This window comes from Rhinolophus sinicus, linkage group LG16 (assembly GCF_036562045.2).
Source record: "Rhinolophus sinicus isolate RSC01 linkage group LG16, ASM3656204v1, whole genome shotgun sequence".
Lineage (NCBI taxonomy): Eukaryota > Metazoa > Chordata > Mammalia > Chiroptera > Rhinolophidae > Rhinolophus > Rhinolophus sinicus.
In genome coordinates, this window is record NC_133765.1 from 28,133,835 (window position 1) to 28,159,219 (window position 25,385).

General features: G+C 45.2%; 1 protein-coding gene and 1 long non-coding RNA gene across 2 annotated transcripts in view; both read left to right on the forward strand.

The window, feature by feature from the left end:
- Nucleotides 1-310: 310 nt before the first annotated feature.
- Nucleotides 311-4,927, forward strand: LOC141569221 (uncharacterized). The gene is made up of 3 exons (XR_012492706.1): nt 311-439; nt 3,907-4,088; nt 4,756-4,927. It is a non-coding gene; the product is annotated as an uncharacterized LOC141569221 (long non-coding RNA).
- A 7,397-nt stretch (nt 4,928-12,324) lies between these two features.
- Nucleotides 12,325-25,385, forward strand: part of VSIG10 (V-set and immunoglobulin domain containing 10) — a 30,378-nt gene continuing 17,317 nt past the window's right edge. Inside the window, exons 1-2 of the mRNA XM_019753949.2 lie at nt 12,325-12,933; nt 17,094-17,375. Of these exons, the coding sequence (XP_019609508.2) occupies nt 12,861-12,933; nt 17,094-17,375 (355 nt within the window). The 5' untranslated portion in view covers nt 12,325-12,860. The remainder of the gene's footprint in view (nt 12,934-17,093; nt 17,376-25,385) is intronic.

Sequence of the window (25,385 nt, forward strand, 5' to 3'; positions counted from 1 at the left end):
ACACAAAAATACATATATACTTTTGTATTACCTCTCATTTAATATTCCATTTTGAACATTTTCTGGTATTACATGCAGTTCCAAAAAATGGTTTTTTAAAATGACTGCCCAATACGATGGCATCATGAATTATTTAATCGTGCCTTTGATGTTAGAGTTGAGACTGTTTCTCGTTTACCCTCTCATTTGACAGTCGAGGAAACTGAAGTTCAGAGAAGCCTTAGGGACCTACCTGCCAGAAGGCCAACATCCAGCTGAGAAGTGAACCTGTTTGGTCTGTGGTGAGAGCTCTCTGCAGAGTCGGGAGCAGGTCTGGGCAGAGGCAGGGCGCCTGAGAGAGATCTTCTGCCAGCCACAGCGGAGGAGCCAGACACTCCTCCAAATGTCTACAGAAAGCCTCATTTTTATCCAGAAACCGAGAAGTGCCCTAAAAATCCAGGTAAAGAACCAGCCCTGGGGGGAGCGTAGGGAGCTCCTGGCATATATAGCAAATGCTCACTGATTCCTCAGAACATCGCTCATGTATTAAAGGAGGTGGGAAAGCAATTTTTAAAAAGAAAGAAATGTTGTATTTGTTGATACACATCCACTAAATAGTTGCCCTTCTGGAATGTAATTTATGTGTGCGTCTAGGCGGGGAGCTTCTGTAGGTGCTGCGGTGGGTAGATACGAATGAATGAGCCTGTAAAACCACAGGATGTTTTTGTTTGTTGAGGGGAGGAAATTCACTGATGTGGTTATTCGCTGGAATGGCTTCATTCCACTTTTACTCTTTGTGCTTCTACTAGAGAAAGTGTTTCATAGGGGAGGGCTGGACAGAAATAAAGCTCCGTTCTGTGGTCACAGTTCAGAGATGGTTGTCGAGGCCAGGCCAGTGACTTGTCATTGTGCCTCCAGGTGACACAGGTGCTTACCGTTGGCCAAGGGTGGAACTGAGACATAGTTCTGGAGATGGACCTCCAACTGGTCTCCAGGATTCCAACTGTTAAGTTTTTCACTTTGAGATTTTTGCTTTTCCTCTATGAGAATTTCAAAGCATTTGAAAACACCCTTTACAATCTCATCGGTGTCTTGCATCCACTATTTTTAGGAAAAAGTTAGAAAACTAAGTATCAAACCAAGCAAATTCTAGTTTCTCAAAAATTTAAAATAGAAGTTGCAATAGGATCCAGCAATCCCACTTCTCTCCAGAAGAATTTAACACTGAGTCTTGAAGAGATGTTTGCATGTCACAGCAGCATATTCACAACAGCCAAGAGATGAACACAACCCAAATGTCCATCAAAGGATGAAGGCAGATGAATGAATAAACAACATCTGGTAAATCCATATAATGGAGCATTCATTATTCAGCCTTTAAAAAGAAGGAAATCCTGTCACATGCTGTAACATGGATGAACGTTGAGGACATTATGGTCATGAATATGTCAGTCATCAAAAAACAAACACCATCTGATTCCACTTATAGATGAGGTATCTAAAGTAGTCCAATTTCTAAAGACCGAAAGTAGAATGGTGGTTGCCAGGGGCTGGGAAAAGGAAAGAATGGGGAATTGTTGTTTAATGGGTCTAGGGTTTCAGTTTTGCAAGATGAAAATGATCTGAAGGTCGTACAATATGAATGTACTTATTGCCATAGCTCTATACACTTAAAAATGGTTAAGATGGTTAAGTGTGGTGTTATGTATGTTCTACCACAACTAAACATAAAAAAAAACCCACCAAGCATATTCTAGTATAGCCACACAATGGAATATTATTCAGCCCGTCAAAAGGAATGAAGTGGTGACACCTGCGACATCATAGATGAACCTTGAAAACATTATGCTGAGTGAAAGAAGCCAGACACAAAAGGCCATATATTTTATGACTCCATATCTATGAAATGTCCAGAGTAAGTAAATCGTACAGAATGCAGATTGGTAATCACCAGAAGCGAAAGGAGGAAGGAACGAGGAGCAACTGCTTAACGGGCACGGGGTTTTCTTTTGAGGTGATGAAGATACTCTGGAACGAGACTGAGATGGTGGTTGCACAACCCTGTGAGTGTACTAAGTGCTGCTCGTGAACTGTTCACTTTAAAATGGTTGGCTCTTCCCTTTAAAATGGTTAATTTTACGTGATGTGAATCTCACTTCAATTTTTAAAAAAGCAAATTCTAGAAGTCACTGGCAGACGTATGTGTAGGCTCCGAGGTTATTTGCAGGATTATTCTTTTTGGAGACTGGGAAACAGAAATGGACCGATTAATGGGTGGTAGACACTGCCGTTGCTTGCCAGCATCCATTTCTCTTTCTTCAATAAATAGCTCCCCACTTTTTCTTTGGGGAACCACCATCTGTCACTCAGTTCATGTTGTTTAGGTAGGGACTCCAGGGATGATCACGTGAGCCAAGGCTGGCCAATCAAAGCATTGCCTCCCTCTGGCCGAGCCATTGGTTCAGGGATGCACAGCTGAGCCAAGCCAGGCCAATGAGAGTCAGTTCTGGGACCTTGGTTGGAACCACCAGGAAGAGACAATCTCACTTCCAGCCAGTGTTGCCGTGGAGAAAGGATGTCAGCCTAGAGCTGCTGGTAAGCATCTTGGCACCAGAACAGAAGAGGCTGCCTGAGAGTGGAGCCAACAGAGAGAAGTAGCTCTGAGAGAAAGCGAGAGAAAGAGGCTTTATGACATGATGCCATCGACACTACTTGACCTCTGGATGGAGCCAAGCATGAAGCAAGCTTTAGCCCTGGACTTCTCACATACCTGAGCCAGCAAATTCCATGTTGGACCTGTGCCTGTTTAAGTTGGATGTTCTTCACTTGTGACAGAAAGAGTCCTTGGTTCATACAGGTGACCTGCTTATTAAAAAGGAACTAGAAATAGAAATCAGGTCTCCCAAACCATGCGCTAAGACTCAGTGAAGCCTCATTCATTCAGACATCACTGCTATCAAATTAGTGAGTGTTTACCATCTTTACGGCTTGCCTTGTGTCTTAGACAAGACAAGATGCAGAATGCCTGCCATGCCCACAGCCCCTAGGAAGCCCTCATGAGTCTAGCCCCGATCCACCTGCCAGCCAGTCCACAAGTTTGTCAAACCACCTATTGAATGACCTACATCAACAGGATGCCTGGGACCAATCAGATTCGACCTCTTGAAACTGCACTAATTTATAAAAGGCAGGTGTAAGTGGTAGGAGCTAATGCAGAAAGGAGAGGCAGAGGGACCATTAAGAGTCTCATGCAGGCTGGAAATCAGAGACGGCAAAGAATATGGGTAAAAGGATATATAGTACGGAGGAGAAATGGCCCATTAGCAGTGGGAAAACAGAGCAGATCCACAGAGAGAAACAGGTACCTGGAGAGACAGAGCCTCTGACACGCTCCGCAGCAGGGCTCCAGGTGGGTGCCAGGCCACCGGCATCCTTTCAGCAAGCATCTTGTTCTTAAGGGGACCTCAGTACACCTTGGTCCCCTGAAACCCAAAGAATCTAGCCTTTTTTTTTTTTTTTAATTTAACGTTAATCAGGACTTTCAGTTACAAGTGACTAAAACCAATGCAAACTGGAATCTCTAGAGAAGAAAATTATACTTTGGGTCTTGGGATGTTGGCTTCAGGAGTGTCTGGTTCCAGGGGGGTAAGCAGTGTATCTCTCTCCCTCTTGTTTCTCAGCTTTGTTTGCTTCTAGACTGGTTTCAATCCCCTTATGTTGCCAGATAGCCATTGTGCTCAGCAGCTTCTAAGGAGGCCCTAGGGATGCCCACGCCCTGGTATTCATGGCCTGGTGCATCCCTTTCCCTGGAGTAAACACTTCTAACCAATAACATAACGCAATGGTAACGGCCGTCACTGCTGTGATTAGTTCGCATACGATTGTGAATTGTGTCTTGTTGGCACATACTCTCTACTGCTTTCTTAGCTTGCAGGCTTTCAGGAGGGAAGCTGCCCTGTGGAGAGGCCCAGGTGGCAAGGAACAGAGGGTGGCCTCTGGCCAACGGCCAGTGAGGATCTGAGGTCCTTGGTCCAGTATTCCACAAGGAACTGAAACCTGCCAACCACCACCCAGGGAGGTTGGAAGCGGATCCCCAGTCAAGCCTTCAGGTGAGTGAGGTGTTCGGCTCCTGGTTAAAAACCTGTGTGTGATTTCTCAGGCCTGACCGTAGGCGATGACAAAAGCTTCACCTGGGAGGCCTCCCGGGAGAGCTGCCCTCCCCTCACCGGGGCATGGTGGTCTCTGAGGAAGTTGCACTCAAGGACTCAGCCCCTCTGACCAGTGCTGCTCTGTTGCATGTTTGCATTCCTGGCCCTGGTTCCTTCATTCCTGGGTCTGTGTATCTGAGGCCTTGGGCAGAGGTCTCTCCAGGCGCCGCTGCCAAGGCTTCCTTACGTGGGGAGGAGGGGAAACACTTGAAGACACTTTTCCCCGCTCTGACTCAGTACCCAGTACTTCTCCACTCCAAGACTTTCTCCATTGTCCTCTGTAGCCCTCCCCACTCCCAAGCCCCAGTGTCTATAAAAGTGCCGGAGCCTTTCATTGGGAGCTCCCTCCACAGTGAGTGACCCCCCACGTCTGCACTGATCCTGCTCACTCTTAACCCATGCACAATTTCATGGGGAAAAATGAAACAGGGAGGATAGGTGCTTTCTCTGGGTGTAGCCTCTTAACTTATACCTTTGCAGTAAGTAATTAAAGGCTCAATTGATTCATTTTTGGCTTGCTGCTTTATTCAGCTACTCAGACACCTGACAGCTCATTGCTTTCTTCCAGCACAACTGCACTGTCCCTGCTTGGAAGACTTCCTGGAAGAGGTGACCACGGAGCTGGAAGAATTTCTGGGAATCAGTCAGGTGAAGGAGTGAGTAAAGGAGATCCCTGGTAGTAAAAAGAGCAAGACCATGGGCAGGGGATAGTGAGGTGTGGAAAGAACGTGGCTTAGTGGAAACAGCCATTGTCAGATGTGGCTGGAACTCAGTGGGTGAGTGTGAGCTCCCGGAGGGCAGCCCCGCTGTCCAGCACAGCGCCTGGTATACAGTAAACGTCAGAATTCTAGTACAGAAAGTGGGACCAGAGGGCAGGAGAGGGACTCCAGACATGGAATGTGTGAGTGACTGAGGGTGTGTACATCTCTCAAAGAACGTTGGCAATGACCAAATCTGCTGACAATTTCACATTCCTTGGGGTTTGCCTTTTGGAGGTCTCATAGTTGTAAAAATATTGTTTCACTTTTTTTTTTTTATGTTGGAATGGTCAGATACACATGTTGAAAAGATAGAGGAGATCTAGGAGCAACTTCCTTTTCCAGAAGTCTGACCTTCCTCCTCCCTCTGTTACCACAAACACCCCATATCCTGTGCAGGGCACCCAGCTGACACCCCTGCCTCTCCAGAATCCTGCTGAGAACGGGCAAGCCACAAAACAAATGTCATAGCGAAATGTGGACCCTATTTATTTTTTTTTAAAAAAGGAAAAATGATTTAATGGTGTAAGTCACAAGAGTGCTGAAACATATTTAAAACACTATTTTAAAAGAAGTCCCAAAGTCCATGAAGAAATGGGCAGTATCCTCATTCAGTGCCTATGTATTATTTTACACCAAGTTCTAATACATTTAATCACCTGGGTTCTAAGATAGAGCATATATATATAAAGCAGCAAATTCAAGTGGTAAATAGCTCCTTGACAGGGCAAGAAGTGCAGTTGTATTAATAGTTACTCATTACTGGGCTTCTGCCTGCTGGGCACTTTACTCATGAAATCTACTCAATAACCCACAGAAACTGAGGTTCAAAGAGGGGGAAATAACTTTCCTAAGGACACATAGCAAACCTGACAGATAGGCGGACCAAAACCTGTGCTCAGTGCTTTACCCACAGGAGGAATTAAAAAAGAAACAGCAGCCTTTGTGTGGGGGACAAGCCCTCTAGTTCCCAGAGAGCGCTGCGCAGGAACCAATTTCACAGTATTCACACAAAAACTCAGTCATCATGAGAACATACTGTACTATGTCTATTGTGCAGTGTTCAGAGTAAGGGAACCATGTTGCACATTTCAGAAATATCAGAACTTGGATACGTGGGTGAGTCCTGGCTTTGTCCAAGAGCTGTGACCTTGAGCAAGCTGCTTAACAATTCTGGCCCTCCTCCCCTCCTCTGGACGGTGAGAGTTATTATTTGAACCAATAATCTCTGAAATTTGTGGAGTTCCCTGCAGCAAGGACCAGCTCTTATCTCTTAGAAGGCCTTGGCTCAGAACCCTGAGTCCAGCCGTACAGGCTTGAGAGCATCACCTGGTGATTCAACTTTGTAAGATTTTTTTTCATTTCCTGGGCCCAACCAACCCAGTTTACAATTCCAGTTGAGACCTGCAGGATTGGTTTTTTGTGTTTCGGTTTTTGGTGTTTTTTGTTGTTGTTGTTGTTGTTGTTATTTTTACCCCTAACTCCTTGAAATTGCTTTTATCATGTTGCAAATATGTGCATTTTCTTGGGAAGAGGGTACGAAGCTTTCATCACAAGGTTTTTAGTCCTCCCTCCCCACAGTCCAAGTTTTTATGACTCTAAATGTGAGGCCCAGAGCAGAAGTGATTCATTTTATAAGTATGGGCTTGGGGCTGTGACATTATTTGGAAAGTTACTTCACCTCTCTGAGCCTCAGCTTCATGGCTTGTGAAACGGAGATAAGAACGGTACCTTCTTCAGAGGTTTGCTCAAAGAATGGAAGGAGACATTCTGTAGAAGGTGTGCCTGGCAAGAGCAGATAATATATATCATGTGGGAATGTCATCAAAAGTGTACAGGAAGTCAGCCATCAGCTAGGAAAGCCCGTGTGCAAGCAGTTATCATGTCTCTACCAGTTAAGCAAAACCAAGTTCTCTGGACATACAAAAATCTTAGAGTTGAATTAAGTTCAGTATACTTGTCTTTGAGAAACGGGGTGGAACTTTTGCAAGGGTGGGAAAAAGAACAGAAGCAAGCATGCTCAGATGCAGGCACCCTCAGAAAGTGGGAATTCCTGGCTATACACCCAAAGGAGTTTTACTGAACTCTTTGAGAAAAGGAAAAATAATGGCATCAAGTACTACTTGACGAAATTCCAGTCAGGTGCCTTGGTCTACAAAGAGCCCAAACTACAGTAAGTAAAGAGAGGCGGGCTTTTGTAAAATGCCGCTCTGCTTACAGTAGAGCAGCAAGGGAAGAAAGCATACTTTATTTCCAGAAGTCATAGTGAGATGGTGGGTAAGGCAGGGAGGAAAACTAGGGAAGATGTGCCCCAGGTCATCTGAGTCACTTAGTGGTTAAAATATATATGGAATGTCCATTAACTGATAAATGGATAAGCAAAAATGCGGTTATCTCTGTACGGTGGAATGTAATTTGGCCATAAAAAGGAATGAAGTACTGATAGATGCTACAACATGGATGAACCTTGAAAACATTATGCTGAGTGAAAGCAGCCAGTCACAACATTATTATATTGTTTGATTCCACTTATATGAAATGTCTAGAATAGGCAAATCCATAGAGACAGAAAGTTGATTAGTGGTTGCCAGGGGCTGAGGGTGGGGAGAATTGGTGGTGACAGATGAAGGGAAAGGCGTTTCTTTGGGGGATGCCAAAAATCTAGATTGTGGTGATGGTTGGACAATGCTGTGACTGTACTAAAGTCCACTGAATTGTCCACTTTAAATGGGTGAATATATGGTATGTGGAATATCCCTCAATAAGGCTGCTGGAAAAAACTCTCATTGAACTTCACACATCTGGGTAGTCACAATAGGTGGATCCTCTCTCGTCACATACACTTGGAAAACACAAGAGTTCCTGGCTGTATGATATTCCAACAGGTGCACGTTAGGTCACCAGCAAAAACTGGAGTCTGCAGAAGTTGGTGAGACTGGCTGTCCCCAAGGAAGAGGACTGGGGATTGGGAGGAGGTGGGCAGAAGGCTTACTTTCAAGATATAATTTCACTGTAAAATTGCTTGGATTTTTTTTTGTTTGATTTATGTTTTTTTAATTCATAAACACCAACAAAAGTCCTCTGTCCCATATGTGTCATATCATATGTTTCCTCATTGTTCTCCTATTTTCCCCATTTTCTTCTGCATTAAAAAAGATTGTAATTGTGGTAAAATGCACATGACATAAAATTTACTATCTTAACCTGTTTAAGGGTACAGTTCAGTGGTATTAAGTACATTCACGTTGTTGTGCAGCCATAATCACCACCCATCTCCAGAACTGCTTTCATCTTGCAAAACTGAAACAGCATACACTTTAAAACACTCCCGTTTCTCTCCCCGGCCTCCCCCTCACCCCCCCAGTCCCTGGCAACCAACCTTCTACTTTCTGTCTTTAGGGATTTGGTACCTCCAATAAGTTGAAGGTACTGCACTAGGTACCTCCAATAAGTTGAATCACATAGTATTTGTTCTTTGGTGAATAGCTTATTTTACTTAGAATAATGTCTGCAAGGTTCATTTGGATCTTTTTTTTTGTTTTTACATTAGTATTTTATTACTTTTCCCGTTAAAAAGACTAATTACTTGGCAGAAAATCACAATGTATACGTCTAGCAGGAATCAAAACTTTGTGTAAATATCATTACAACTTTGTAAAAAAAAAAAAAAAAACCACACACATTGGAATGCGGCAGAAATGACGAGAAGTTTCTAGAGATGATAGTGATTATTTCTAGATGGGTTATGGTTACATTTTATTTTCTATTTTTCTGTTTTGTTTTGTTTTCATTCTAGAATGAGCATGTTATGTTTATAATCAGGATAAAAAGCAAATGCTATTTTTAAAAAAAGGTATGTCACCTTCAAAAAAGTGCTACTCTGGCTACTCTGAGTTTACTAAATTCCTCTATCCCCATAAATTGAACACACTTACGGTTCTCAATCCCTATGTCCCATTGGAGTTGGGAAAATAACACTTATCTTGGCCAACAAATGCATTCAATAGGTGAGTGGGAGATGAAAGAACAGGAGAGTGACAAGAGTGTTCTCTACCTGAGTTATCTGTTTGGCTCCCAGCAGGTCTCTTCCTGGGTAATCCTGTCAAAAGTTTTCCACCTCAGAGTTTTCTCATTGGGGGACAGTGGGGACTGGGACTGTTCCACTGGTATTGGCTAGGGACAGCTGCTTGTGCCTAGAGTTCAGTAACCTCAGAGTCATAGCTTGAAATTGGCTATCATAAAAGCATTTATACCATGGGAAATGTTGAATGCTACAAATCACCCCACTGCCACCAGGCAGAGAGTCAGTGGTTAAACATTTACCAGCACACCTCTGGGCTGCTTTCATCTGTGAGGGTGGGTGAGCCATCCTTCTCTCTTCAGTCTGTGGCTGCCCATTTCTCAGGGAACTGGATGGTCACGTTCCTGATCCCTCTGCAAGTGGCATTTTGCCTCATGGGGGTGGATCTGCCTTCCAAGTCCTGTAGTTCTTTGCTACTTGAGACACCAAATTTCACCGTCCTGGTCTCGAGTCCAGAAAGGAGAGGCTAGGCTTTGGTCAAAAATAGTAGACTCATTTGACACGTGTCCATTTTCTATTTTTCCATCTCATCCTGCCAGCTTCTTTTTGGAACTTTCTTGTTATAGCATCTGTATTCCAATTCTTCTGGGCAGAAGGCAGAGGGGAGGTGAGACAAAGTGGTGTTTCTGGAAGGTTTAGTGGGCTTTCTTCTCCAGAGGACACGCCAGGTTGATTTTGTTGTCCCTGTTCCTTGAGGTGCCAGCCTGTGGGTCCTAGGTCCGTCCAAAGAGGCACAGGTAGGATTGTGTCATTTTCCTCACAGTATTTCTTGAAGTGAGGGGTCCAGAGCTGGACCTGAGGGGCCAGGCTGCTACCCCCAGCTGTTTCTGGCTATCCCGCCCTTTCTGAAGCCCCCAGGAGAATATCTCCAGGAGAAGCGTGGTGTTGCTGAGAAACCTTTCAGCATTACCTCTAGGGAGGGCATATGACAAGAGGAATAGTGGGGTAAAAATAATAGGTTGTTTGATGGCTTCAAAGACCCAGGCTGCAGGAGCACTGGCTATGGAATCGGGCAGGAAACCCATTCTATTCTTCCTTCCAAGATTGATCCAGGTGACACAGCCTCACACCTGGGTTCAAACCGGGGCTCTCCCATGTATTTGCAATCTAAGTTGGCCTCTCTGAGCCATCTATAAATTGGGAACGATAATGCCTACCTCTCAGGTTTGTGCTGAGGATTCAATGAATTAATGTACGTAAAGCACTTAGCCTAGAGTAATTTTTTCAATTGCTGGGAGGTGTAAACGAAACAGAACAAAAATAGCCTCGTGTAGCAGCTTGAGCAGGTATTTGAGCCCCATGTTTAATGTGATTGTGGGATTTAAGACCCCTGACAGGCTTTGTCCGGGTTCATCTCAAAAGATAGGCCCCAAAGTGATGTCTTTAAGACCTTTGTTGAGTCTCTTCATACAAGTCAGCTTCTTTACCTTCAAAACCATCCCATGAGGTGGATGTTTGCTATCAGGTGCACATAATGAAACCAGAGCTTTGAAAGGCCCCTATCTTGCTAGGGACCCCATGGTGAACCCCCAACTCACTGGTCACTGCTCTAGGCAGGGCACTTTCTACTGTTCAGAGTGGCCTGAAATACGTATGACCGGATGTTAGAGCAGGGCGATTCCTAACAGCTCCTGTCTCAGGGTTAGAGAGGGTGGGTGTTTCCTGAGCCAGCTCTGTCCCAGACAGAATGGTCTCAAGGCTTCCTTCAAGCCCCGCTCAGGGCAATGCCCATGTCTGCTGTCCTGGTGATACCCAAAGCATCCAGACCATGGCAGCCTTTGTGTGAGTGACAAGATTAGAGAGCGTCGTTTGGCAGGACTTGGAGTCAGACATGGGTTCCATTCCTGGCTTTCCCACCAACTGGCTTTGTGAGCTGAAGCTTAACTTCCTAGAACTGTCAGTTTCTCACACTTAAAACGGGGGGTTGATAGATTCCTTAGGTACAAGGGTTTTAGGGAGGGCCTAGTGAGATCAAGTTTCTAAAGTGGCTTTGGAAAAAGGCCCCAGCTATGCAAATGTGAGGTGCTATTGTCAGCATTGTAAAACACCCTAAAGGAAATTGATCCTCCTGGGGGTAGAGAACTGGTTGGAAGAACCATGCATTTGACTCAGCAAATACATCAGGAGGGTCTGCTCTGTGCAATTCCCCAGGCAAGGCACTACCAGAGTCACAGAAAATTCCCGTACCCTCAGCTGAAAACTTGCCAATTATGGAATTTACTGATACCTTGTTAACTGCAGTGATGACATGAGGTGTTTGTCAGAAAAGCTTGAGGAGCTACAATATCAAAACCAATGAGCGTTCATTTGTTTATTTAACAAATATATATTGGGCGACAACAAGGTGCCAGGCTCTGGGAATACAGGAATAGACCTTACTTTCCATCGCAAGGTAAAAGATGAAAAACAAAACTAAAGGGGGAGGGAAAGCAGGAAAATTCAGGAGCTGGCTTTAGAGAGAAAATCATTGAGCAAAAGCGGGGGAAAAAAGGAACGGTGCCACTTTATGGCTCTATCAGACGAAACACGCTTTTTAATTGGTTTCAAGAGGATTTCATGATGGAAGAAGCATTTCAATAAGGAGCCTTTGAGCAACAGGACGAATGATTTTCTTATTAGCAGTTTTTATCGCCCCACCCCAACATTTCATGATGAGGTGATGGGAAGATTTTCAAAAACAGAAAAGTTGAAAGAATGCAAACACCCTTATCTCCACCTCCTAGAGCATACAATTACTGTTTTACTGTATTAATTGCAATTTTGTTTAAAGAGGAAATATCTGGTAGGGCCGTTTCAAGTGTCAGTTCTTCCTGAGGATCTCATAACTGGGTTCCCTAGGACAGAAAGATGTGATGCGGGCGTGGCAGAGCAGAGAGGCAGGTTAGCCCCAGTTTTCTGGGAATCACAATGGATGGGGGTGGTGGAACTAAAAAGGGAAAACAGAAAAAGCTCCCGAGAACCGAGTTCCGCGGGCCCCTGGGCCCTCACTCTGACAGGGCGGTCTCAGCCAGTTAATAGGACAGGAGTCTCGTGGCTGCTTTTGGCTCGGAAGTCTAAGGGATCATCTTTCTCCTGCTCTAGACTTGCCTTCGTTCTGCTAAGGGTAGAAAAAGGCAGCGATGGCGGCCCTGGTGTCCGCCCGGAACATAGGAAAACAAATGGGAATCCCTAGAGTAGCTAAGCTGGGACACCGAGGGGACCCTGAATTCTGCAGCTTGGCAGCCGGTCCCTCCGGCTCGCGACGCTCCTGCGGGTGCTACACCCGGAGCGCTCCAGAGGGAGCAGCCGGCGGGCAGGGGCAGGGGTATCGCCCTGCGGCAGCTGCAGAGCTCTGCCGGGCCCAGCTGTCCCCGAGACTCCCGGCTGCCTCCCCGGGAGGAATGGGCTCGGGGAGGGCCCAGCCTCCGCGCTCCTCCCCCGCGGGGGCCAGAGTCGGCTCGGGGCGCGCGCCCTTTGCATAAAGCCCTCCTCCCGGGCCAAGGTAGAGGAAGTTGGGCTCCCGCCTGGATGGGAGGCGGAAGGGAGTCCCGTTCCTGTTGTTTTCCTTGAGCGGCAGTGGGTGGCGGGCACAGGGGGCGGGGTGCGCCCTCCTACCCCGGTACGGGCTCTCCCGAGAGAGAATCGAGCCGGGAACCCAGCGCACAGCTCCCAACCCCAACGTCGGACTCACCCCAAGCATCCTTCCTGGGGGCTGCGGAAAGTAGAGCTTTTCTGTCGTTCCGAGGACCTTGGAGGAGCACTTGGTACCCTAGGGGCCGGATCTCTGGGGGTCGCACACCCAGCCCAGCTAGACTCTGTGTTTCCTGAGGAGCCCCTGCCCGCATCTGGGGCGAGATGGCCGCACGGGTGTCCGAGACTTGGGTCCTCGTCTGCCTCGGGGCGCTGCTGGCCCGCTGGGTCGCCGCAGGTAAGGGCCACGATCTGGAGGGAAAAGTTGAGTTTTGCCAGGCAACAGTGGTGAAGGGTGAGCCAGGGACCAAATTCCCAACGACTCCGCCAGGTCCAGTTGTGGCCGCGGCCGCGAAGCCACCCCAAGTGGGTCTTGAGTTTCCTGCTCGCAGCTCGGCTCTCTTTGCTGAAAGGAATTTTCCCGGGCACTCGGGAGGGCAAGTTATCTCCACTCTGTTGGAGTGGGCAGCCCGTGAGACTGCAGGGGCCTGCGGAGAGGGAACGGGAAAATTGGGTACATTGAAGATGGGAATTTTGAAACTGGGAAAATAGAAGAGGCAGGTGTAGGGGGGAAAGTGTTTTATTTTTTAGAATGTCGGATGTCAATTCCCCTTCTGGTTTTACCTGCTGCACTGGTACTCAAACTCAAGGCTCCTTTATTTTCCTCCCTCTGCCTGAGGTTGAGCTCAGCCTTGCACCTGTAACCTGTGGATTTCCCTGCACACCCCTGCAAGCGGACCTATGTGCACTAGCACATTCAAAGCTGTGCCTTCTTATGTCACTTAATTTTTTTGTGTGTGTGAAATAATTTAAGACCTACTTAAAACTTCCCCTACACTTGACATGACCTCTTACACTTGAGATGTCGGGCAAAAGATCGTAAATGCTTCATCTGTGCCCTGCCTTGTAACAATAAAGAGGGTTGGTTACCAAAGTATGCAGAATATAAAAAGATTGAAAAACATTTTTTTAAATTTAATTCTCTAGCGAATGCATGTCTGGTGTGCACAGGGCAGTGTGACAAGCGGTGAGAGGATTCAGGTGGAGGGAAAGGAGATGGAGCCATGTGACGATGTAGTTTGCCAGGATACTTGAGGAAGGCTGTTTTCTGTGTGGCCCAGTCCAGCACGCCCAGCTGATTTCGTCCTGTAGGTTCCTGCAGCAATTGCTCCCTGAGCTTCCTAGCAGCAAGTGTCACAAGTTCCTAACTTTTTGGCGCTCACACATTTTTATTTTGTTTTGTTTTGAGCAATCATTTAAAAAACAGTAAAATTTCCCATCATCTAGGTTTCCAGTTTATCTGGAAACATCTGAAGATCTGGCAGCACAGGGTCTGCTTTCCCACCTGGAACTGAGCAGTGATCACCCCTTTAATCTAGGGCATGTTACCCCAAATTCATCCCACGTCTCCCTGTAGTAGTACTTACCCCTGGCTCTCTTTGAGTTATTGGTCACTGGGCTGGGGGGAGGAGGAGAGGACGGACAGTCTCCACTTGGCTGTCTCTGGAAGTTCCCTTCTCCCCAACTATTGGCAGTGTTTACTGCGCTGTGGACACCAGGGGCCCGGGGACATCAGGCCCTGGGTTGAAATCATCCTACTGGAATGAACCAGCTTTCAGGCTGGCTGCAGCTCGCCACACATTAACACTTTCTCCACTGACACATGCCCAGTTATTTTGATGTCCAGGCCAAGTTCACCTTCAGGTACCGTGCCAGGGGGCTTCCCTAGCTTGATGTATTTTTGTTGTTCATTTTTCAAGTTGGGAGTTGTCTTGTAAAAAAAAAAAAAATGCTGTCTTTTTCCTGTTGCTTAACTCCATACAATGTTTATGCCCCCACTGTCACCTCCGATTGTAAACCCTGGGTCATTCTTGGGGAAAAGTTGCTAGGATGCAAAAACAAATGTTTGGGTACAATCCCAACTCTGTAAATGATAATGTGAGGGCAGCCTTAGAAAATGGTCATTTATATTGCTTCCTCCTTTGTTCCACATTCTGAATTTAAGGTTGGGGGACATCAGGGAACCCTCTGGCCACCATGTGGGTGGCTTTTAGTAACACAAACTACTACTATGTTTTATTGTCTCACCCTGTCTGGTTGGGAGACCAGAGTCAATCTCTGTGACCTAGAGTATTGAAAACCTGAATGGTCATCCCAGCCCCCCAGTGACTCACATGGGACCGTAGTAAATTACTTAAGTTTTCCGAACATCAATTTTCTCAACTGTGAAAGGAGGGGTTATAGGACCACCAGGCATGGAACCGGGGCACCCTCAGGAACTATCCTTTCTGTGTCGGAGTCACAGACATCACTCATCAGTGACTGTAGTCCTCGCACTGAGCCAGGACTCAGCCTGCCTCATCTTTAACCCGGACCACAGGGCTGCCACAGCTAAATGATCTCCAAGGTCACCTTCAGCTTCATTAGTTTAAAAGAATGGAGTGAGTAAAGCCAGGACGAGAAGTGAAGTGCCTTCAAATGGTTTCATCTCTGATTATGTCATTCTATTCCATGGAGGCGAAGGCAATGTTAGCTCAAGTTCCAAGACTAAAGTTTCACCAGGGCTTTTCCAAGTTCATTTATTGCTTTGCCAAGGAGCCAGGGAAGGGGCAGTTCTGCAGGTCTCATGGACACACGCTGCATTTGTAATTGTACAGTTCATCTTCTCTCCTCAGTGGGGATTGCCACTGAGAACTTGGGTTCCCAGACATGTTGTTTAAAAATAATTCTCACCTGTTTTTTTTTCCTCTCTCTCTCTTTTTCTTCCCCCTTCTTCTGCCTCCCCACCTCCCCACTCCGGTTCAAGCCATTGTTTCTCAGTCTAGTTGTGTAGGACACAGCTCCCTACCCCATGCTGGTATGATGAGCCTTGCGCTACCCCCAGCTGAGGCAGTGGGTCGGCCGCTCACAACAGTTCCCGGCAGCTCTCGCTGGCTTCTGGCCGCTCACATGGCTGCCGGCCACCAGCCGCTCCTGGCAGCACACGGTATAGCGCACGGTATAGCCCACAGCAGTTCACGCCAACCTCGGGCTGTTCACAGCAGCCCAGCTCCAGGAAGAGTGTTGTTCACAATCTTAGCTGTAAGAGGGCGCAGCTCCCTGGCCCATGTGGGAATTGAACCGGAGACCTTGGCGTTAGGAGCATGGTGCTCTAACCACCAGAGCCACCGGGCTGGCCCACCTGTTTTTTTTAAAGTGATTGTTCAGAAGCATTTCTTGCTGTTTTTTGGAATCTTTAACATTAGATGACATTCTCTGCCTTCCAGAAAGTGGCTTAGATTTTTTTCCCCATCGTGTCCTGGCTTTTGGGTATGGTATAGCCAAAATGGGGAGACAATAGGAACATCCTGGGACTCCAGGTTGGCTTCACATCTTTCAGATGGAGCCTCTTCTAACCAGATAAAAGGCTAAATACAGATTACTCTGACTCTTCATTTCATAAATGGGAAGGATTCCCAGAGAGGGGTGGCAGGTTTTTTTTAAATAACTCTTTTGAGATATAATTCACATACCATAAAATTCACCCTTTAAAAGTGTACAACGCAGTAGTTTTTAGTATATTCATAAGATTGTGCAACCATCAGCATTAACTAATTCCAGAACACTTTCGTCACCCCAAAAAGAAGCCCTGTTCTCATTAGCAGTCACTCCCCACTACTCCCTTCCCTCCCACTACTCCACTTCCTCCAGACCTAGACAACTGCTAATTACTTTCTATTTCCATAGATTTGTCTGTATTGGACATTCAGATAAATGGAATCACATAATATATGGTCTTTTATGACTGCCTTTCACTTAGAATGCTTTCAAGACTCATCCATGTTGTAGCAAGTAGTTCATTCCTTTTTATGGCCAAGTAATACTTCCATTGTATGGACATTCCACATTTTATTTATCCATCCATCAGTTGATGCGCATTTGGGTTGTTTCTACCTCTTGGCTGTTATGAATAATGCTGCTATGAGTATGCACGTACAAGTTTTTGTGTAATATGTTTTCATTTCTCTTGGGTACATCTGAGAGTAGAATTACTGAGTCATATGGTACATTTAACCTTGCGAGAAAATGCCAGACTGTTTTCCAAAGTAGCTGCACCATTTGAAAATCCTACCAACCATGTGTAAGGGTTCTACTTTCTCTACCTCTTTGCCAACATGTGTTATTTTCCTTGATTTTAGCCATTCTAGTAGGTGTGAATTGGCAGGTATCTTATTGTGGGTTTGTCTGTGATTAATGTCAAGTACTGGCCAGTCGTCGAGGGTGGGGGGCTCTGTGTGTTATTGCATCTTAAAAACATACATCTGATTTTTTTTTAATCCTAATTTGGAGGGACTGTGCAAAAGGGAGATTGTTCAGAGATCAAGAAAGGTAGTAACAGCCTGACTTTTCCTTGTACAGGATTGGAGGCTGTCGTCATTGGAGAAGTGCACGAGGACATTACTCTGCACTGTGGCAACATCTCGGGACAGAGGGGTCTAGTGACCTGGTACCGGAATGACTCGAAGCCTGTCTTCCTCCTGTCCTCCAATGCCAGCCTCCCGCCAGCCGCGCCGCGCTTCTCCCTGGAGAATGCCAGCTCCCTGCACATCGAGGCACTGAGCCTGCAGGATGAGGGGAACTACACCTGCTGGGAGGTCTTGAATAAGACTCGGTGGTTCCGAGTGTGGCTGCAGGTGGCCAGTAAGTGGGCAGTAAGAGGGGTGGGGGGAGGGCTGGCTGGTGAGGTACTCAGAGCCTTGGACCGGAGGGACGCTTTGTTGTTGATGGCCTGGGTTTCATTCTGGGCTCTGCCACCTGCAAGCTGAGTGACCTCTCGCACCTGTATTTCCTCATCTGTAAAATGGGGATTAAAAAAATTCTTGCCTCATAGACTTGCTGTGAGGAATGTATACTAACGTATCTATGTAAACTGCCCTAAATGGCTCCTGGCATAATAGTTAGCTATTACTTTTAGCTTGCTGTTAATATCATTTGGTGTTAATATAATTTATTATGCAACAAAGTCAGAGTATAACTTAATCGAGTCAGACTGCCTAAGTTTCAATTCTAAGGCTGTCACTTAGTTCTGTGTCATCTTGAGTAAGTCATTTAATATCTCTGAGCTTCAGTTTTTCTTATTTCTTGAATGGGGATAATACATTGATACCTTACCAGGTATGTGCTGTCATGCCATAGTGCTGAGTACAGGGCTTGGCATGAGTTACAATTACTACTGTGCGTTCCAAAAAGTCTAGTGTATCTTTCCATATACATGAATTTATATGGAAAACTATAGCTCTCAGACCATATCCAGTCTGCTATTTTTGTATGGCCTGCATGTGACAAAATTTTTTTTTAACATTTTTAAATTGTTGAAAAAAATCAAAAGAAGAAAAATATTTGTGACATATGAAAATTATCAGAAATTCAAATTTCAGTGTCCATAAATAAGGTTTTATTGCAACACGGCCATACTTGTCCATTTACATATTATCTCTGATCGCCTTTGGTGCTACAATGGCAGAGGTGAGTGGTTATGACATGTATTGTATAGCCCGCAAAGCCTAAAGTATTTAGTCTCTGTCCCTTTACAAAATGTTTGCTAGTCAACTGGTGTAGAGGGACATCCACGTTCTATATCCAGGATGTGTGGTTTAGTAGAAATACTCATGTGATCACTTTGCTGCCCCTTAGTTTCCTCCTCTATAAAATAAAGAATTTACTCATTCCTTTATTCAACGTATATTTATTGAGAACCTAATGCCAGGCATGGTTCTGGGCACGGGGCTACAGGCGGGAACAGCACAGACAAGGGCCCCACCCTCGTGGAGCTGATATCCTTGTGGGAGATGACAGACAAGAAGCAAATAAACAAACGCATCAGGCAGTATCAGAGTGATAGCTGCTATGCAGAGAATTGAGATGGGATGATGTGATCTTCCGAAACCCTTTAAATTAGGAGGTCAGAGGGGAGTTTTTGGAGGGATTGACATTTAAGCAGAATGATAAGGAGGAGCCAGTCATACAAAGATAAGAAAGAATGTGATCCAGGCAGAAATTCAACTAGTGTGATGGGTTGAGCATGATGCCTGCTCAGATGAGGAGAAGGCTGGAATGGTGGGATCCCAGTGTGTGAGAGGGCAGGCTGCAAGATATGGGGGGCAGGGCCAGACCACGTGGAGCTGGGTAGAACTGGTGATGTGGGTTGAACTATGTCCCCCAGAAAGATATGTTAAAGTCCTAACCCCTGGTACGTATGAATGTAATCTTATTTGGAAATAGGGTCTTTGTAGATGTAATCAAGTTAAGATGAGGTCGTTAGAGTGGGCCCTAATTAAAATTGACTGGCATCCTTGTAAGAAGAGAAAAGTGCATGAGAAGGCAGAGACACAGAGGGAGAATGTCATCTAATGACAGAGGCAGAGATTGGAGTGATACAGCTTCAAGCAAAGGAATGCCAAGGATTGACGCCCAATACCAGAAGCTAGGGAAGAGGCAAGGAAAGATTCTCTTTTAGAATCTTCTGAGGGAGTATGGCCGTCCTGACGCCTTGATTTTGGACTTCTGGCCTCCAGAAGTGTGAGAGAATCGATTTCTGTTGTTTTAAGCCATCTAGTTTATGGTACTTTGTTAAGGCAGCCCAGGAAATGAATACACCTGGTAAGGAATTTGTATATTATTCTAGGTGCAGGAGAGACTTCTGGAGTTTTAACTAAGCAGGGTGTAGTGTTATTTGGATTACACATGGAAAATGTATGTGTGCGGTCTTGAGAAGGACTGATAAAAAAAATAAACACAAGGAAGCCAATTAGAGGTACAAGATGCTGGTAGCCAGATACAGGGTGGCAGCAGGGGCGTTGGTGAAAATGTACAAGTTCAGAAAATATTTTGGAGGTAGACCAGAAAGACTTACTGGTTGATTGGAAGTATAGGATGAAAGAAAGAGGCTTCAAGGACATGTCTAGATTTCTGGACGGTCTCTAAGGTTTTCACCAACTCTCAAGGCTTAGGGAATTTGTGAGCACTCAGGGAATTTGTGTGTCTGGAGGTGCCATAGATGAATTGCTGAGTGGCCAGGAATGAATGTGGGCATATCAAAAAATGTCACCCATCTTGGCACAGCTCTGTTTGAGTTCCCACTAGGGGCCCATGGGCAAGTGCTGGCAGGCCTTCCTCACTCCAGCTGCTGAGCCGTCATTCATAATTACTTCATGTCAGTCTTGTCAATAAATACCTTCTCTTTTGACCACGAAAGACTAAGCTGGCATTGCAACTTTTTTTTTTTTTTTATCATTACTCTCTCCAGTTTATGATGACTTTATCTGACACTGATTTTATTAATCATTGGCTAAATTTATTAGGGCATAGATTAGTTTCATTATTGCCCTGTATGAAGAGAAATGCAAGGCCTTTTTATGATGGAAATGAACTTACATTTAAAAAAATATCACTAAACTCTAATGGCACTTTGGGCTCCCTGAGTTACTGTGGTATGATTCGTATTATGGAAACTTCTTCATTTGGAAGCATAGGGGGTCCCTGACTGGTGTAGGGCTTTTTTGGGAACGTAGGGCGCAGACTGTCTTAGTCAGTTTGACTTGCTATAACAAAAATAGCATAGACTAGGGGGCTTCAATAACAAATTTATTTCTCACAGTTCTAGAGGCTGGGAAGTCCAAGATCAAGGTCCCAGACAATCCAGTGTCTGGTTTGCATTGTACCCTCACGTGGTAAAGCTCAAAGAGAGAGGAGGAAAGCTCTCTGGGGTCTCTTCTTATAAGAGGCACTAATCCCATTCATGAGGGCTTCACCCCTCATGACCTAATCACCTCCCAAAGGCCCCTATCTCCAAATACCATCACATTGGGAATTAGGTTCCAACATAGGAATTTTGTGGGGGAGACATTCAGTCCCTAGCACAGATGTCCTCTGTTTCACATTCACAAGAACCATCTGGAATCTCAGGCCTTTATCCCATTCCAGGAGAACCCCGGACAGACACCAGACCCTTTCAGGGCATCAGGCAGCCCCTTCCTGCTCCTCAGACAGTGACTGAAGGGGAGGCCTTGGCATCTGAGATTGGAACTCAGCCTTCATTTCTGCACAGAAGGGTTGGGAATATGGATTAGGGTTGATCCAACCACTGTTTCTGGGAGAGCGGTGGTATTGCAAAGTGGTTGAGAGCATATACTCTGAGGTCCAGCTGCCGGGTTCAAATCCAGGTCCTGTTGGCTGTTGTCATTGTGACCTTGGGGAAGTCACTTGAACTCTTTCAACCTTAATTTTTTATTATCTGTGAAACCAGAGGTAATGATGGAACCTAGGCATGTATTCACTGCACATACTCATGAGATAAGTCTGTTTGGCCCTCAGGACAGAGCTAGCCACATAGTATGCATTTTTACTTTGATCAAATAGTTAAGCAGGCTACGTGATTCCTGTAGGAAAAATTTATCTCAAGTTCCCAGCAATCAGTTAACATCTGGGCTTTTGAAATAGGATTTTTGTGGGTCAGGGACTCTGTGTGCCCAGATCTTGCTTTTCCTGTCTTTACCCTGATGTGGTTGATAACTTAGTCTCTTTAAGAGAACAGTTTGGAAACATTCTAACATGGCCTTGGAAGTGAGGAAAAAATAGTTTAAGATGTGACAATTTGTTGTGAAGTGAGGAAAAAATAGTTTAAGATGTGACAAGTTGTCTGTAAGTGATTTTGAATGTGTGACTGGACAGAGATGCTGTAGAAACACAAAGCTGGCTGTATGATGCCGGGTAACTTCTCCCTCCTTCCCGCTTGGATCTCTACTTATTGATCAGTAGGCATTTGGTGCCTCTGCCTTGTAGGGAGTCCGGTTTTCTATAGGCCTGGGGTGACTCAACCTGGGGTGATTCAATCACATGGGCAGCGCAATGTGATTTTGTTATTCTTCTCAGGACAAAAAGACTCTGCCCCGATACTTGTGAATTTAATGGTGCCATTGAAGAGTCTTGTCATCAGGACTGGGACTGCTGTTCCTGAGAGTACAGAAATCCCTTAGTCTAGAGCAGTTCAGGGCTGCTGTGGCTGTTTATTTCACGGACTTAGCCATCCTCTCCTGCCTCCAAATTGGGGGGGCAGGGGGGTCATAAGGTTAGAACAGCTATGTGTTGACCTGCAGAAAGGCTGGAGGGGATGGGGAAGGTAGCATACATCTTAACACATTCCAGTAGACTTTGTACTTCTTTCATGATTCTATCTCTTATGCACTGGGGAGCTGAGTGATCTCTCTAGAGATTAGCCCATGAAAGACCGCAGTCAGATTTCATGGTGCACGATGCCAGACTCCCTGGGTCTATTTTTCTCAGGCCCAGCAAGTTTTGAGGGAACCCTGGAACCGGCTGGCATATGGTCAGTGAGGAAGCTGCTTAGCGTCAACCTCTGAGAGCCCCTTCAGATTCAGTTGGGGTTTGAAGGATGGGGCTGGTCCTGTCTAGCCAGTGATGTGACTTCCAGGGAATCTCAGGCCGGTCCCATGGCCCCTGACTAACTGGGCCCATACGATTTACACTTATTCTCTGTTGGTGGTGACACTGCCTCCTCACAACATAAGGTCCTAAGGAAAGGGACAGTTGGGAACCCTGAAGAAAGATTGTTGGCCCCCATCAAAAGAGGGATGATCCTTGCCCAGAGATTGATTAATTTGAATCTTGCCGAACTCCTCTGAAGCAGAGATAAGTACTTACAACAGGCTGAAGCCCTCTGGGTTCCCACTTTTTATACAGGACCGGTTGTCATGAGGGAGATTGGAAGGCAATGGGGTTCTCGCATTTGCCTCTATGTTCAGCCTCTAAACGTGGTATCAAAACAAGTCTCTATAAGGATCGTATCCTCCTGTAGAACTAAATAGGCCCACTGAAGAGCGGAGACTACCTGGAGTATTCTTAGGTCATTTTAAAATCAAAATGCTGGCGAGAGTAAATGTCTAAAGACATTGATGAGGAACCCAAGACACTGAGAGGGGGATCTCCCTTTTTGTGAGTCTCTGAGCTATAAATTAACCCTTTGAGACCCTTGACTGGCCAACCTATAGTTATGAGGGAAGGAAAGTAGTGAATTCCTATATCAAGAATGACAGCAGAGAAGAAGGCAGTAGCAGTGGTAGGTTGTTCTACACCAGGTATCAGACTTTTTCTGTAGAGAGCCAGATGGTAAATACAGAGGGTACCAAAAAAATGTATACACGTTTTAAGAAAGGAAAAAACTGTATTAAAATTAGGCTGATGGTAACCACTTTGAACACCTCTTGTAATTGCAGAAGTCAAACGGGACTTGTATTCATCTTTTGTTATCGGTATTTATTGTGTATTACAATTTTCATAGTCTTTGCCTTTCTTAAAATGTGTATACATTTTTTTGGCACCCTCTGTGTTTTAGACTTTATGGCCCAATGAATAAAATTGAGGGAATTATATAAGTACTTATATAACAAAAAAGAAAACCAATTGCCACATATTTCTTATTGACAAAATTCAAAATATAATAATAGAGGGTTTTTGTTTGTTTTTGTAGTGCAGGCCTACTGATGAGAAGAATAGAATTCTTTTTGGGGGGATCACATTTCACTTACTTGGGGTTCAAAGTTAGTGTTCTCTCTCATCAAATTGAGAATGTGCGTCTGTAAAAACCATTCTTAGTCTGTGAGCCATACAAAAACAGTTTGCCGGTGCCAGTTCCAGAATCAATCTAGAAGTGTACCTCTGATTGTAATATCAGATAACATTTATAGAACATTGACCACAAGTCAAGTGCCAGGCTAAGTGTTCTGTTTATGTCGTTAGATCCTTCTATAACCCAGTGATAGAAGTTATTACTGTTCTTTTCATTTCAAAGGAGGAAAAGAAAGTGAGAGTGAGAGGGACAGGTAATTGCTCGAGGTTATCCATCTATAAGCAGCAGTAGGATTTACACCCAGGTCTGTCTGAATTCAGAGTACAAGCTTGTAACCACTAGGCTAAAGCAACCAGCTAATAAAGAGTTAAGAGCTGAAACTGACAATAACCAAGGCCTCAATAAGATGCTGGATCTTTGTAACCACTCTCCATTTTTATATGCTGTTTTATTTTTGTTTCCTTCCCGGTCTCTCTGAGTGATTGTGACCATCACCCTGCAAGCAAAAAGGGTGGTAGTTTCTGTTAAGGAATTTCAAGAGAGTGGAGGGAGAGGTGAGAGGGAAATAAATGGGTACCTCTTTATCTGTAATAAGTCAGAGTAGGGGAGAACTCCGGGGACTCAAGATGGTGTCAGCTTTAATTAAGAAGCAGACTAAACCCAAGGGGTTTATACATGAGCTGTAACCTTTGAACACTTAATTCAGGAGGGAAGCCCTTCAAGTTCTCTCATTTGATTTTTTTTTTTTTAACCCTTCTACCTGCTTCCTTCTCATCCATTTCCTGTATTCAACCCCATTTCTTGCTGAGAATTGTGCTGGTCAAACGCCCCTCCCAGCCAGTTTCTGGGGGTCCACTGCCCATACCAGGCCGCTGTGGCCCTCCAGACCACAGCTTGGAAGACCCAGGCTGTCCAATCTAACTATTACCTTTTCTGGTTACCTTTTCTGGTTACCAGTACCGCAGAAGCACCCTGTGTTTCACTGGGTGCCTGCCAACTGGGCACACCCTCGGACCTGCTGCTCCACATACCTAACCGACTAACCAACACAGTGAATGGGACAGTTAAGCACCTCCTAAACCACAGTATAATTTTCCCCCCAGATCCTCTGTGGGAGGTGACATGATTCCAGCAGATGGCGGACTGTTAGGAACCAGCCCCAACTCGACAAGCATATTATCAAAAATATTGTCCTCAGAAACCCCCAATGTCTAGAGTTATACAATGGTTTCAGACATAGGTGAGATAGATGCTGTACTTTCAGGATTTCTGGGAAAGCCTTCTCTCCATCGCCCCAATAATTTTTCCCACTGGCCTATTTGTGTTCAAAATTCTACAGCCAGATTTATTCCTTTAACCTAGCATTGCTCTTCCTAGATTCTTCTTAAGAGGAAGTCCCTGGGAGAGGTAACACACTAAACAACTTTAGTATAAATAGGTGTATCTACACCTATTTAAGACTGTACCTACAGTCTTTTCATCAAAGGGATGTAGCATCTTGGGTATACTGGGTACCAACAGTAGGAGGGCATTTCTGGGGACAAGAAAGAAGTTCACAGAGTTAGGGAACCAAGATAAGACCTCACGTTTATCAAGTGCTTTCAACATGCGAGGCATTGTTCTGAGGGCTATACTATCCTAAGTCATTTAATCATCACCACAACCCCAGGAAGTAGGTTGTAGCATCACCCTCATTTCAGAGATGAGGAAATGGAGGCTAAGAGAGGTTAAGTCATCTGCCCAAAGTTACACAGCTAGTAAACGGAGTCCAGAGTTGGGAGTGAAACCAATGTTTCTTGTCTTTCATTGTGAGATGGTGCTGGGGGTTCTGTGAGAGTTTTCTCTAGAACCCACAGAACTCAGCATGTATTAGGATTTATTACAGCAAAAGAACACAAAGCAAAATCAGCAAAGGGAAAAGGCATGTGGGGTTAAGTCTGGGGAAAAGAAGGAGCAAGCTTCCTAGAATCTGTTCCCAGTGGAGTCACATGGACACATTTACTTCCTTTAGCAACAAGTTGTGGCGACAGGTGTAAAATGCTGTCTTCCAGGAGTCATGAGAGACT